The sequence below is a fragment of the Anoplophora glabripennis genome, unplaced genomic scaffold, assembly GCF_000390285.2.
Source record: "Anoplophora glabripennis isolate ALB-LARVAE unplaced genomic scaffold, Agla_2.0 scaffold1136, whole genome shotgun sequence".
Classification (NCBI taxonomy): domain Eukaryota; kingdom Metazoa; phylum Arthropoda; class Insecta; order Coleoptera; family Cerambycidae; genus Anoplophora; species Anoplophora glabripennis.
Window position 1 is genome coordinate 98,621 of NW_019417233.1, and position 14,738 is coordinate 113,358.

General features: G+C 31.8%; 1 protein-coding gene across 1 annotated transcript in view; it reads left to right on the forward strand.

Annotated features, from left to right (window-relative positions):
- Window positions 1-11,841, forward strand: part of LOC108914230 (trypsin-1) — a 54,832-nt gene extending 42,991 nt beyond the window's left edge. Inside the window, exons 5-6 of the mRNA XM_018719993.1 lie at window positions 3,802-3,959; window positions 11,668-11,841. Of these exons, the coding sequence (XP_018575509.1) occupies window positions 3,802-3,959; window positions 11,668-11,835 (326 nt within the window). The 3' untranslated portion in view covers window positions 11,836-11,841. The remainder of the gene's footprint in view (window positions 1-3,801; window positions 3,960-11,667) is intronic.
- The last annotated feature ends 2,897 nt before the right edge of the window (window positions 11,842-14,738 follow it).

The window sequence follows — 14,738 nt, forward strand, 5'->3', positions numbered from 1 at the left end:
AAAAACACATATTTTGTCTTATAAGGCAAACACCTATTATTTTAAAGAGATCTATCTGCCCTCGAAGTTTCCTGCATAAAATTCGGACCACCCTGTATAATGAATACTAAGACAATTATTACTTAAAATTCTACTTAAAATAATTATTTATCGTAAGTTGATTAAACTAAAGAGTTGTAATGATAATACAAACTCATTATTGTGATAATTGTGCCATTCATGAGATAGATTCATCAAATCATGATGGTGTCTGTCATAAATATAAGACTTGTTTGTTAGCATTCTCAAATACTTTAATAATTATTGTGATCTCATCTCAGAAAATTACGTAACGTTCATTATATTAGATTTTATAAAGTTACTTACTAAAATAATTGATCTATCTGTGAAAATGAAATCTAGGAAGACTGAGCTACTCGTTACATCGTTAAAATTTTACTACTTACCTACACTACTAGATTTTAATTGTTTGCTCGTTGTCTAATCTTAACATTGGATTGAATTGGAAATAAAGTTGATTTTATATATATGTTTTATTTTTTATAAACTACCTATATTACGTACAATGACACTTGATTAACTTACTAACAGTTCATTTTGAACCGAAAAGTGAAAATCATCCTGATTTGATCAATCCGGCCGGATCCGGTCCGATCCGGCCGGATCGATGGGAATTCGGTTGGATCCGGCCGGATTGAAAATAACGCCGGATTGCAATCCCTTCGGCAAATTGCAAATAAATTGCAGAATTACGTGTTTTTTCACTTTTTTACTGTCCATGAAAATTTAGACGACATATTGGAGAATTAATTGTTTTATGTTGTAGGCGAGTAAATCGAGTAAGGAACCTGAACTCTTCACCTATTTGTTAACTGTAAAATAAAGGTCGAACGCGGAAAAATCTATTTTCGAGAATTGCGCATTATCATTGCAAAAAACGATGGATGTTGATGAAGTTTATGTAAAAAATCATCAATCAAAAGATCAACATGTATGTTAAAGGTCGATTCGATTGAGCGTGAAATTGTTGCTCCAGCTGTTTGTTATTTAATTTCGTTCGTTTTTTTGCAACTAATTGTTTAATTACCAAACGTTAATTTTAGAAGTTAATATCGTAGATATAGGTTCCAATTCATTCATAGAAACGTATCGAAAAAGAAAAATTTCAAAAAGTTGAAATTAAGTTGTCCTTTACAACTAAGAAAGTAAGACTTGCAAAACAGTTATAAACAAAATTTCTCAGGGTCAGGCAAAAGCCGCTACGGAAATTGCTCTTTTTGCATTAAATAGAGCTTATTTTTACGGTAATTAAAAAAAAAATCACCTACGCCTCTTTTCTCTCTAACTGTAATTGTTAATAGTAGGAATAGCGGCGGTTTGGCCACCCCCCCACCCTTCCACTTTTAGACCACGCCCCACCGCTTGATCGACCAATCAGAGCGCAGCATTCAAATTGGCGGTAAATTGGTAGGAAATTCAAACCTGACGACGCGGTTTATCGCGGAAAACTAACATTAACGGACGGGCACAAATTGCAAAGTATGAAGAGGAGTGATTGACTCGGAGGGATCGGAGGGTAATTTAAAATTAAATTACACGATTTAAACGCTTGCGTAGTAAGAATGGGCAGAGTGCGCATTGCTGCATATTAGTTTCCACAGTCATAAAAATAGGGGGAAGATTGTTTACAGGCTGGTTAATTGTATAACTTTTACGTAAATTCACATTTTTCACTTATAACTTTTTCCATTCATTTCCACGAGAAAACAGACAGTAAAGTAAGTACCTACTTTTTTTTCGTCTTCAAAAGACCTACAAAACTAGCCCTCGAGCGTAAAAAAATATTGATTAGATCAAAAGTTATAACCATAAGAAGTTTATTTATGACTTTTAAATTAAACATTTATAAACTGCGTTATTATTACCAGAACGTTTTGACATCGCATCCTCTTACTTCTTATCACTGTTTAATAACTCCGTCTGTAACTCCGTTGTTTTTCAACGAATCTTGACGATTTTTTTTAACTTAAAGCTCTTTTCATAAACTTTCCGAATATGTAGTAATATATAACTATATCACGCGCATGCGTCGTATATTTCATTTTGCAACTAAGGCTAAAAAATAAAAAAACTTTCCAGGTTGCAAACAAATTAAAAAAAATGATAGATTTCAATGTATTATTATGAAATCTACCATGAAAACAATCAGTGCGNGACATAAATATAAGACTTGTTTGTTAGCATTCTCAAATACTTTAATAATTATTGTGATCTCATCTCAGAAAATTACGTAACGTTCATTATATTAGATTTTATAAAGTTACTTACTAAAATAATTGATCTATCTGTGAAAATGAAATCTAGGAAAACTGAGCTACTCGTTACATCGTTAAAATTTTACTACTTACCTACACTACTAGATTTTAATTGTTTGCTCGTTGTCTAATCTGCGATGCCAAAACGTCCTGGTAATAATAACGAAGTTTATAAATGTTTAATTTAAAAGTCATAAATAAACTTCTTCTGTTTATAACTTTTGATCTAATCAATATTTTTTTGACGCTCGGGAGCTAGTTTTGTATGTCTTTTAAGGACGAAAAAAAGTACTTTACTATTTTCTTGTGCAAATGAACTGAAAAAAAGCCGCGAAATGGTAATTTCTCAGCTCTTTTTGCTGACCTATAAAATAAAATGGGAAATTTTCAAATGAAGTTTTTTGAATTTTTTTTTATTGATAAAGTACGATAAGCTTTCAATACAAGAAGTAAAAAAAATCAGCAGCATACAAACAATGAAATATTTATACTTTGCATCAAATAACAATCTAATGCATTATGATAAATTGTGACAATTTAAATATTTTTTATTTTAAAATTAATATTTCAATAATTTCAGTATATTTTTTAGAATACTTTTGGCTGCATTAACATTGTATCACAGTATAATACTACATATTTATATTTTCTTCAGCTTTTTTTCCCTCTTTTTATGTTTTCTGTTCTAATTTTCAAGCACTCATACTTTCTTTTGCCAACAGATTTTCCTTTCTATTGACTCTGTTCTTCATCCCACATTTTAGAGGTTAAAGCAATCAGCTGTGCGAGCGATAGCATAGTATTATGTATACCTATATACATCACAAGGACTGCCAACTTACAAATAATGAACTCGGCATACTCCTGCGCTTTTGTCAAGTTTCAGTTGCAATTCGTAGTATTTATTTATGCATATTGGGTAAAAAATAATAATAGAGAAATTGAAATATATAATTAAAAGCATTTTAAACTCGATTTTATTTAATATCTACAAGCAAGGATCTCAATCTACTTACTTTCTACTAATAAATAATACTTTTATTTGTATTGACATCAATTATTATTTAACACGATAAGTATAGGCTCTCCCGCAACCGATGCTCCTAAATGTTTTTAGGCGTTTTTGCACAACTAATGAACATTTGTTGCACTTAACAAAATTTTTCACTACGTTTTTACTTATACTTTTTACATTTTGGCGCTATTGCTTGAGGCAGCTATCTTACTCTATAGGATAATATTTTATTGTAGTAGACTAGTAGATGACTTGTCTCTCTTAATTTGTATTATTACTTGGGACCTATATACACCCATATTTATCTCCTTAAATCCACATATTCGAATTATATTGTAATTATTCGGATTTTACAATAGAAATTCGGTTTATACGGTTTCTATTTATTTTTATCCAATTTTATAAAAGATATGTGTGTAACATTCTGATATTTACATTATTGTTGTTTATTTATTGATTATTTTTTTATAGGTAACTCAAGTAGCTTTAGTAACGCATTGATGGAAGCCGATTTGGTTTCAGTATCCAATAATGAATGTGATGATTACTATTCAACTAGACTCATTGAACCAAGAAATATAAGTGATACACAATTATGTGCAAAATATAATACAGGTGACACTTGTCAGGTATGTACTTAAAGGTCCAAACTTTCTGGAAAAAATTGAGTGTAGAAAGTAAGCCGTATTCTTTTCTTAGAACAATTAAGTTTTTTAAGTAAAAATAAAAAATTCGAAAGAATACTTTATTACATTGTATTAAAATTTGTTATTTTCATATTCCTTTATATTTATTTCAGGAAAATATATCTTAGTCCAATAGTAAAATTGTATTTAAAGATGGCATTAAATTTCGAGGTGCACAATTTTTTGCTTGTGGCTAGTTTTTTGTGAATAGATGAGGAAAAAAAATTGTTCTGTACGGGAGCGGACTGGGAAAATTCGGGAAATGACCAGAAAATTGCGAAAAACGTATTTCGAATAACTTGAAAAGTACTGAGAATCTCACAAACATGCAAATAATCAAAATTGTAGAATATTATTTACAAAAAAGGTATGTTTGATATCTTTGAGAAAATTGAATTATGGTCCATAATTTTAATTCTTTATTCAGAAAATTTGGGGCGAAGGAGAAATAATATAAAGAGACAAGTGATTCGTAGAAAATTGAGCATTTATTACAGATGTAATATATTTTTAAATGTAATCACAAAATATATACTAGGTCCACTAAGTTAGCTCATCTGCGTTGCTGTAAGGACACATGGATCCGAAATCTCGTATTCACTCTCGTTTTCATCGAAAAACAATAATTAAACATAGACATTAAAATTTATATCTTCTTTCACAGACTTCTACGCTTCTAACATTTAATTTTATCCCTTACAGTATCATAGTAGAGTGCCCGCTTTAATTTATTTTCACTTCTGTGGGCGTCGCGGGGTTACAAGCTGAATTATATATAAAATTGAAGCTTATATCTTACTGAATCGGAAACCGAAGGTAATAAAAAAATAACGCGGGCAGAAGGGCAGTAAAATCAAAAAACGAGTTATGACCACGGGCGGATAATACAGCACATTGGCTATAATTCTATATAAAAATCAACTTATATTTTGTACAGCATATATTTTTTATTAATTTTTGAAAGTTGCTCTTAACGTTGAGTCTTATGGCAGAATAAATTTTTAAACTGGAATATCTCGCTTCGAACACGTCGAAAATCTTACTTAAATTCAACATTTTTTTAGTTCCCATGCCATTTACCGGAAAACGGAGGCCTTAATCGAAAAATTTTACTCTAGCAAAAAGTTTATTTCATCAATTTGAAAGACAACAGCGTTTAATTCAAAATTTTTGCTTCAATAATAAACAATATATGAATAAAAATACAAAATAAATCATTTTCGACCGGCCGGCGGACGGCTGGCTACTTCGCTTCCCCACTTCGCCAAAGTTGAATCTGTCTCACAAATCTTCATAGCTCCATCTCGTACTGTATTACATTTTATTTTAATATTTCTTATCTTACCGGAATTTTAGGTGTGCCTTTTTGTAGCGGTTTTCGTATGTGTTTATATTTTCAAAAATATAGTTTTGTGGGTGAATGCATATAACGAGTTCAGTACCTAACCTGGTTAAAATCTTAATTTTTCACTTTTTAAAAAACTGAAACACATAGTGGTTGGCGTTTAGTGTTGTAAACAAGGATAATCTAAGTGAGAAATTTTACTTTAGTTAACTGTAGGGAATTCCACATTCCAATTATAGATTTTTTATCAGAATTTAGCACTGCACGAAATGAAACGTTCTACAACTGATAGTACTAGTTCTGAGAACGAAATCGGCTTACATGTAAAATTCAAAACGCAAAAACGCAAAAAATGTATAATATGTAAAAAAATTGGAGGTATTATAATCGAATCAACGGATAAAACTTCCTTTACTTTTATGAATTCCACTAACAATAAGATTCGGAATGATATAAACAAAGAGGTAGATGAGGACATACAAAAAGTGTGATTGTTGATGGTAAAACTGGTAAAATTGTTTGGCATAAAATGTGTTATATTGCCTATACGAACAAACAAAATATTGAAAGTTTAAGGAAAAGAGTGGAAAGACTGAAAGAGTACAGAGTAGCTGGTATTGAACCTCCACCACTTCCTGGTAGATCACTTCGTAAGGGTGGCTTTCACATAAATAAATGTGTATTTTGCTAGAAGCTATCTCTTGGGAAGAGATTATCCCAAGTTATGTCTAAAAATATAGAAACTAAAGTAAAAACATTGCATCGATCTCTTCAGAAGTTTTAGAAAGAATTGGCTCCAATGATTTAATAGCAATGGAGGTAAAATATCATGTGAATTGCCTAATGACAGAATAGAATAAAAAAATTGGGAAAACAATTGGGTAAACCACAAACACTTAAATGGAATTGGTACGGATGATTTTTCAGAAAATATGTTCGAGGATATTCAGATCATTATTATAAAACTATATTAAAAAATCATAATATTACGTCAGTAAACACTTTAAGAGGTTTGTTAGCATCGTCTTCAACAATTGCAAATCTGCTTCCGACTGAAGATACTTTGCGATTCCATTATTTGAGGACCTATTATCAGTCAATTGTTTAGAACTCTGTCCAAAATTGCTTTGTATTGCCGACTGTGGATAGAAAAATTGATAAAGACATTTGAACGTTCTTCATGTGGATGCAAAAAGGTAAGATAATAAGTAGCAACCATTTTTCTAGTAATAAAATTTAAATTTTCCTTAGATTGTGGAAGCAAGGTTTGCATTTACAAGAAAAGTAATATGGGTTGAATTTGGTCCTGTAAAAACATGGCTCAAAATCTTGCAAAAAGTTCGATGAGAAACGTGACTTGGATAAATAGTGTTTTTTATCTGTTAGTCATGTTCCTAATTGTTAATAAAAAGGACCTTTTTTATATATGTATTTTATATACAGGGTCTCCGGTTCATGTTTCAAAAAAAACTTGTGTGCAAGTTCCTCATGGGAAAATAATAGGAGTAGTTCATGTGAGTTTACAGAACCGTTTAGAAATGTAATAAATATTCTCTTTTAACATATTTTTTTTTCTATTGTAGATACCCCTGCAATTACCTGTATTGGCGACACTTCTTTTCAGAAAGAAACAGCTTGCACATTATTATTGTTAACGCACAGTAGATATTTATTCGTCTACAAATTTTGATATTTTTATCTTTAGCCGATTTAAAGATAATTAAAAAAAACCATTCGGAAAGTAACAACTTCAACACACTGTATCTCGAAAACAGGGCGTCTAAGAAAAAAACTTTACATGAACTATCCTTATTGTTTTTCCATGAGGAACTTGCACACAAGTTGAACATGAACGGGACACCCTGTATATATTTATTAACTTTTAAATCTAATTATTAAAATATCGTATTTTAAATCTGTAGAAGTGAGACATGATTTATTTTACTAATTTTGCATATATTTTTAAAATTTGTATGTAGTAGGGTTATCACTACTGACTCGTACGTATCGAAGTAATACGAAATGGAGCTATGGAGATTTGTGAGACAGATGCGATTGTGGCGGAGTGGGGACGCGAAGCAGCCAGCCGTCCGCCGGCCTTTCGAAAAATGACTTGTTCTGTATTTTTATTCATATCTTGTTTATTATTGAAGCAAAAATTCTGAGTTATACGCTGTTGTCTTTCAAATTGGTGACAGAAACTTTTTGCAAGAGTAAAATTTTTCAATTAAAGCCTCCGTTTTCCGGTAAATAGCGTGGGAACTAAAAAAATGTTGAATTTCAGTAAGATTTTCGACGTGTTCGAACCGAGATATTCAAGTTTAAAAATTTATTCTGCCATAAGACTCAACGTTAAGAGCAACTTTCAAAAATTGATAAAAAATATATGCTGTACAAAATATAAGTTGATTTTTATATAGAATTATAGAATTATACAATATACTGTATTATCCGCCCGTGGTGATAACTCGTTTTTTGATTTTACTGCCCTTCTGCCCGCGTTATTTTTTTATTACCTTCGGATTCTGATTCAGTAAGATATAAGCTTCAATTTTATGCATAATTCAGCTTGTAACCCCGCGACGCCCACATAATTAATTTTTAAGCATATTTAACGCTGCAGGGCACTATCAGGTTACTAATAAATTCTGCAACACATTTTATGTCTGATCTTATTGTCAAAATTGATGACAGCATTTCAGGTGACGTTGAATTACTGACACCTTTTCTCATCGGGAGTTCGTTACTCAAATATCTAAGTAGAACACCTGTATAATAGATGGAAAGAGCAGGTTCTGAGCTACAATTTCCTATACTATTAAATTATATTCTTCTCCGGTAATCTGTATTACGGGTGTTTTCATCCATGTATCTTCTTTCGGGTGTTTGTCAAATTTTTGAAAATATTGAATGAAAATAGAGTTATTATGATTTTTTATGTCATATTCGTAAAGAACAAGCTTAGAAGAATACATCCGTGTACTATATTATATAAAGGATATCCCGGTACTTCATACAAACAAGTTGAGTACAAATAGATGAAGTTGAAATAATATCAGTTCTTCATATACATTTTTTTCATACTGGTCTTCGTTAACAAGTTACGGGCCCTCAAAGGTGAAAATTAAAAAGTTATTTTTATTTACAGTCTCTAAATTATTATTAACTTCAGCATGATGAAAATTTGTGATCGATAACACATGCGTACAGCCTCTTTTTGATGTTGTAAGTGAAACTTCATTATGCCTAGAACGCCAGGGACGGACTATGCCCAATGGTTAACACCCAGAATTTTTGCACAGATGACGATTTCAATCTGCCTGTATCAAAAATAAGTTTCCTGAAGAATTTGTCAATGATAAATACCCTCTTAGCTCAACTCGGTAAAATTAACAGTTTAGGAAATATTTGTGATTATATGTTACAGTGTACATCTAGCGGCGCCTCCACCATTTTTTGTTTTTAATTTTTAATTGGACGTAATTACACTGTTAAAAGCGTACAAATTTTTAAAATAAGAGCCTAGAAAATCGTACTATCTGCCAATGTAATTTTCACTAACAAAATTTGACACCAAATTTGCATCATGCTGAAGTTAATTTTTGAAGTTTAGAGATTGTAAATAAAAATAACTTTAATTTTCATCTTTCAGGGCCGTAACTTGTTGACGAAGGCCCATATGAAAAAAATATATATGAAGAACTAATATAATTTTGACCTCATCTATTTCTACTCGACTTTTTTGTATCAAGTACTGGGACATCCTGTATATACAAGGTGTAACAAAAATCAGGTTACAAACTTCGCCAGCATATAGAACACTTAAAATTAATAGGGGTATTTTATATAAAATTTTTGCATAAGGTGCTTCGTTGGTAGAATACAGGAGTTGAGGTTGAAAAAATAAATAACATTTTCTTTAATATCTTTCGACTATTTCGAGCTAATCTCGTGAAATTTCGTATCGGGGTTTTTTTGGGATGAGAAATTCGAATTTATCGACGATTTCGTTGTATTTTAGGACGCATGTAGACTGCCAAAACGTTTTTTTGCCACCGTGTATTTTACTTTGGGCTGGAAAAATGTTTTCCTCCAACTTTTCTGCTTAAAACAAGTTATACCTTGCTAATATCTGTAAAGTCAACCATTTCAAACAAAACTTTACATTTGTAAATGCATAAAAAATTATTTTATATGTTGTTTCTGATGACTTTACAAAGCGAAAAATAAAAAGTTCTCTCTTCCAGTAATTTTCGCGAAGTCAAAATCTATCTTGGCTCTACTAAATGTAACATACACACATGGGGTTCCACATTAACGAGCAGTATTTCAATTTGGATCGAACATATTATGATTGATACAGTTTAATCAAAACATTGTTGTCACGGAACTCTTGACCCATTCTAAAGATAAAACCCAACATCCTCATGGATGAGTCAGTCAGCTCAATATGTGAGGAAACATCATGTTTATTGTCGAAAAGCATTCTCAGATCTTTAACTTCATCTACTCGTGTCAAAATTGCAGTCAATTCGGTAGTCATAAATAATTACACTGAATTTTCGTGAGAATATTTGGAGATGTTTAGGTAATTTGACACGCACCAGTGAGTTAATTTTTCCAAATTCATTTGCAAACAGTCACAATCATCTTTTGATTCGACAGCCGAAAATATTTTCAAATCGTCAGCGAAAAATAACTTATCACATGTAATCAGTGAGCTCAAATCATTGATAAAAATAAAAAAAGCAATGGGCCTAGGTTGGAGCCTTGCGGAACTCCTGATGTAGACACGTAGGTGTCAGATTTGACACCATTAAATTTAACATATTTTGTGCGATTTAACAAATAAGAAGCGAATAATTTAATCAAAGTCGCAGAAAAACCATGTTTCTCCAACTTCACCAACAGTAGCTTATGGTCAACTCTGTCGAATGCCTTCGAAAAATCAGTGTACACCAAATTGCTAGTCGATAATATTAAATAAATATTGAGTAAACAAATCAAGTTCGTATTAGTAGAACGCTTATTCATAAAACCATGCTGGTCTATAGAAACAAATGAACGAATAAGAGGATAGATGCGGTTATACAAAGACATCTCGAAAACTTTGGCGAAATTGCAAAGTAAAGTTATAGGTCTATAATTAATTCTGTGAGTAGAATCACCATTCTTTAATATAGAACAGACACTGGCAGATTTCCATAGATCGGGAAATATGTTAAGTAAAATAGCACATAGAAGGAAACTTTGAAGCTTCACCTTTGTTTCATGCACTTTCAGCAAAAAAAACGAAAAAGTAGTAGCACATTTAGTGCAGCGCCGCTTTGAAATTTGAAACGTATTTTTCTGGCCGATTTGCATAATAATCGTCATTTTATGTAAATCCTTAAATGTCTCCTAAATAACGCACTGTGCAAAAAATCAATAGGAATATTTTTTACAGGATTACTCTGGTCCTTTGTATGTTTGTGAAATTCTCAATGCTTTTCAAGTTATTCACGAAATATAGTTTTTGGTGTTTTCCGGTCATTTCCCGAATTTTCTCGGTCCGCTCCTGTGCAAATTAATTCTTTTTCCTCATTTACTAGCAAAATATTAGTCACGTGCAAAAAATTGAGCACTTCGGAATTACTGCCATTTCAAAACCTTTAGCAACTACTGTAATACTGGAAAAATATTTCGAAAATTGTCGAGTTTCTTGCTTTCCATTTTTTTAAATTTTATGGAAAACCCTGAAAAAAGGGCTTATTCAATTTTTTCCGTTTTTTCTGAATTGTAACTAAACAGATTTAAATTTGTCAACGAAATAAAATTTTATTCATATTTCGTAAATGTATGTAAAATACGAGTATTTATACACTAGATTTTACATACAATTAGAACTGTGTATTATTATAGTCTTGTATTATCAGACCCTTATATGGGGTTTATAATGCAACGGTCGAATATTGTACAACGTTTTATGTTATACTGAATCTGCTTTTGTCCAAAAGAGAAAGAATAAACTAATAAATTTTGTTAATTTTTATTCTTTAATGATTACTAATATGCGCGTCTGTTTTTACAACAGCAGCAACAAGCTTTATTAAAATCAGAGTTATTATATATCGGCAAACGAACATTTTTATCAAAATAGGCTGATTACTGTTAAACAGAATATACGGCTTACGATAAAATAAAAACAGTATTTATAGTTCAGGATGACATAAAGCTAGTTATACATATAAATGATATCCTAAAATGGTAATAATAAGAAAATATTAATTGGTGGATATATTAACTACATTAAAAAATATATTTTAGGGTGATTCTGGAGGACCACTTCAGATTAAAATCAACGAAACCTATTTTATCGTGGGTATTACATCATTTGGAGTAGGCTGCGGAGAAAATCATTTTGGAGTATATACTAGGGTGTCGAAATATGTAGATTGGATAGATAAAATAATATGGCTTAATAATATAGCTTAAAATAAAGTTAACAGTGTTTTATTTTTATACATCAACAACGATTAATTTAAAAAAATAAATTGATTTGCAGAGAATTGTAAAGTATTGGCTCAATTTTATGAATTAATTACAAATGAAACTATAGAGCCGCAATTGAAAATTCAGAGAATGTGTTTATATTATCACTTAAGTATATGTTGAACGGGACTCTGTCACTTTAGGAAACATCTACATAAGCTTAAGCTTGTAGACAGTCCGGTCTGCCGAGGATGTGAATCGGCGGATGAAACTTCTCGGCATATCCTAGGCGAGTGCCCGGGATTTGCACGTAGCAGAATGACGCTCCTTGGGAGACCCTACTTGGAACCCAAGGAACTGAGAGAAGTGTCAGCGAGGAAGCTTTTGGACTTTGTAAAAAGGACAAATCTACTTGCTGAATAGAACTAGTAGTGGGACGCACAATAGGCCTAATCAGGCCGCAGTGCTATGAGACTTATTAGGACCAACCACTAGAAGTAGAAGTAGAAGTATACGTTGAATAGTCCATGTTGTCCAAAGAAAATTTTAAATGCAAACGAGATGATGATGATTGGTCATAGATAATTGATTCCTGATGATTGATATTGTTTTCTCTGTATTGTTTTATGAAAGCAGTTTTTTCTTCTCTTATGTAACTACAGCGATTTTTGCCCGCGAAGTTCCAGGGATTGAGGAAGATTTTTTTTGCTCTTTTCTTTGCGAGAGAGGTTCTTTCCTCTTCTCTCTGCTTCAACGGGGAGGTTCTCTCTTCTTCTCTTATCTTTGTGAGGTAAGTCTTCTTCTTTTCTCTCTTCGTCTTCTCTCATCTTTTTTCTTACTGATGATGGAGGGTACTTCGTCCTAACCCTGACTGTAGAGCAGCCTCTTTCTTCTTCTCCGGTCTGCTTTATATCTTCCTTCCTCTTCCGCCTTTTACTCTTTGGACGAAGCAACTGTCCAAATCTAAAGAGAAACCGATGATGAGTCTTTTCAACACTTGAACTTTTTGTCCACATATAATGTCAAAGTCTGTCCAGGACTGAATTTTTCTCGGAGCAAAATTTTCCACTTCCAAGTGTTAAGGTCATCGTTTATTTTCCGCAGTCTTAAAAGTAATTTCTCAGACGTTGATGTGCATACGCAGATGATTTCAACCGAGCTCTACCTCGATCCCTCTAAAACTGCCCGAAGAGGTAGATTCAGGTAGATCTATTGCAAGATAAGCTCCATCTATTCCAACACGACATTTTGCACTGTTCGTTATAGTACTCCGTTACTAAGTAAACAACAGAGGGTTGGGCTATACAAGCCCTCGGATGCTTACTGCCCTATTTTATTAACCGATTTAGGAGTTGGAACTTTAACAGCTTCCGCTTCTTCCTGGATTAATAAAGTTCAACAGAGACAAAATGTTTATTTATTTACAAGGCGCCACTAGGGATTTTACTGGGTGGATGTCTCAATTTATTTGTTCCTCCGCCTCAGTAGAAGACTCGGCTATACTAATTTAAAAATAACTTACATCCTCACTCCTTGTGTAGTCTTAAGTCCTTGCAGCAGATAACAGCTACTCTTGTAGGTATTTCTACAGGTTACTTCTATTCGCTACTACTACAGATAACTGCTATTCATAGTCTTACTACAGGTTACTTCTATGCGTAGTACTACGACAGATTACTGGCAATGCTAAAATATTTAAGAGGACTAAGTATAACAGATACTTATACCAGATTAATTTTTTTTCGAAATTTGAAACTCCACTTTCAAGGCCTATACACTGTAAAAAAAAATCGGTGTAAGTGAAAGCAATAAAGGTTCAGAGTGGATCCATTGAGTAAAATTATTGAGTATATTTTCGCTCAATATTGGATATTAAAGATCATTTTACTCATTTGTGTTTATATTTAAACTAAAACTGAGTACTTTCACTCATTTTCACATAAATAAATTCTTCACGTAAACTCGTATATGGTGTACTTGCATCTAAACCAGAGTAACTGTCCTCATTACTGAGTGATTCCACCCTTTTTCATATCCAGATGCATTGTCTTTGTCTGTTCCCATCGTCCCATTAAGTTATCTCGTGACCTTGGCGTGGTGGATGGCAGTATGGCGTATGGTATGCTTTGGAGTTGGACAAGTATCAGTTTATTTGGTTATTCTAGTGAAAATTGTATTTACATACAGTAACTTAATTACAATAATTAAAGACAATATACATATTAAATCTCGATTAATATTTGGTTAAATAAACGGATAGTTAAATTGTTATCTATAATTACATAGAATAGAATGGAATAGAATAGAATAGAATAGAATAGAATAGAATAGAATAGAATAGAATAGAATAGAATAGAATAGAATAGAATAGAATAGAATAGAATAGAATAGAATAGAATAGAATATTTATTGGTCTACATTAATACATAACATATTATGGTAGCAAGTCAAAGAAACATACAATCATAAAAACAACAATTTAAGAAAATACAACCAAGGCTCTAGACTAATTAAAATACACATTGACCTAACAATAAAATTTACTTTGTAACATAATAAACGTCAGAGTGAAAGCAATCAATAAAAGTCATGAACGCTATCCATAAAGTCACTAACGGAATAAAAACATTTTAACAAATAATTCTTTATACACAATTGTACAGTTAGTTTATAATAATTAGAAACATGTAATTAGGTTTCTATAACCTGTTTGTTTCTTTCTTATAAAATAAAAATAAAATAAAATAAAATAAACTTAAATTTGACAGAACATAGTGATTTTACATGTCATGGGAGGACATTGTACATGTTTAAATTTAAGGAATTTCTCGCAGTCTGTGCTAAGCGATATCTAGGTAGCCGCAAGAATTTAGAAGTACGAGTACAGTAGTTATGTATATCCGATT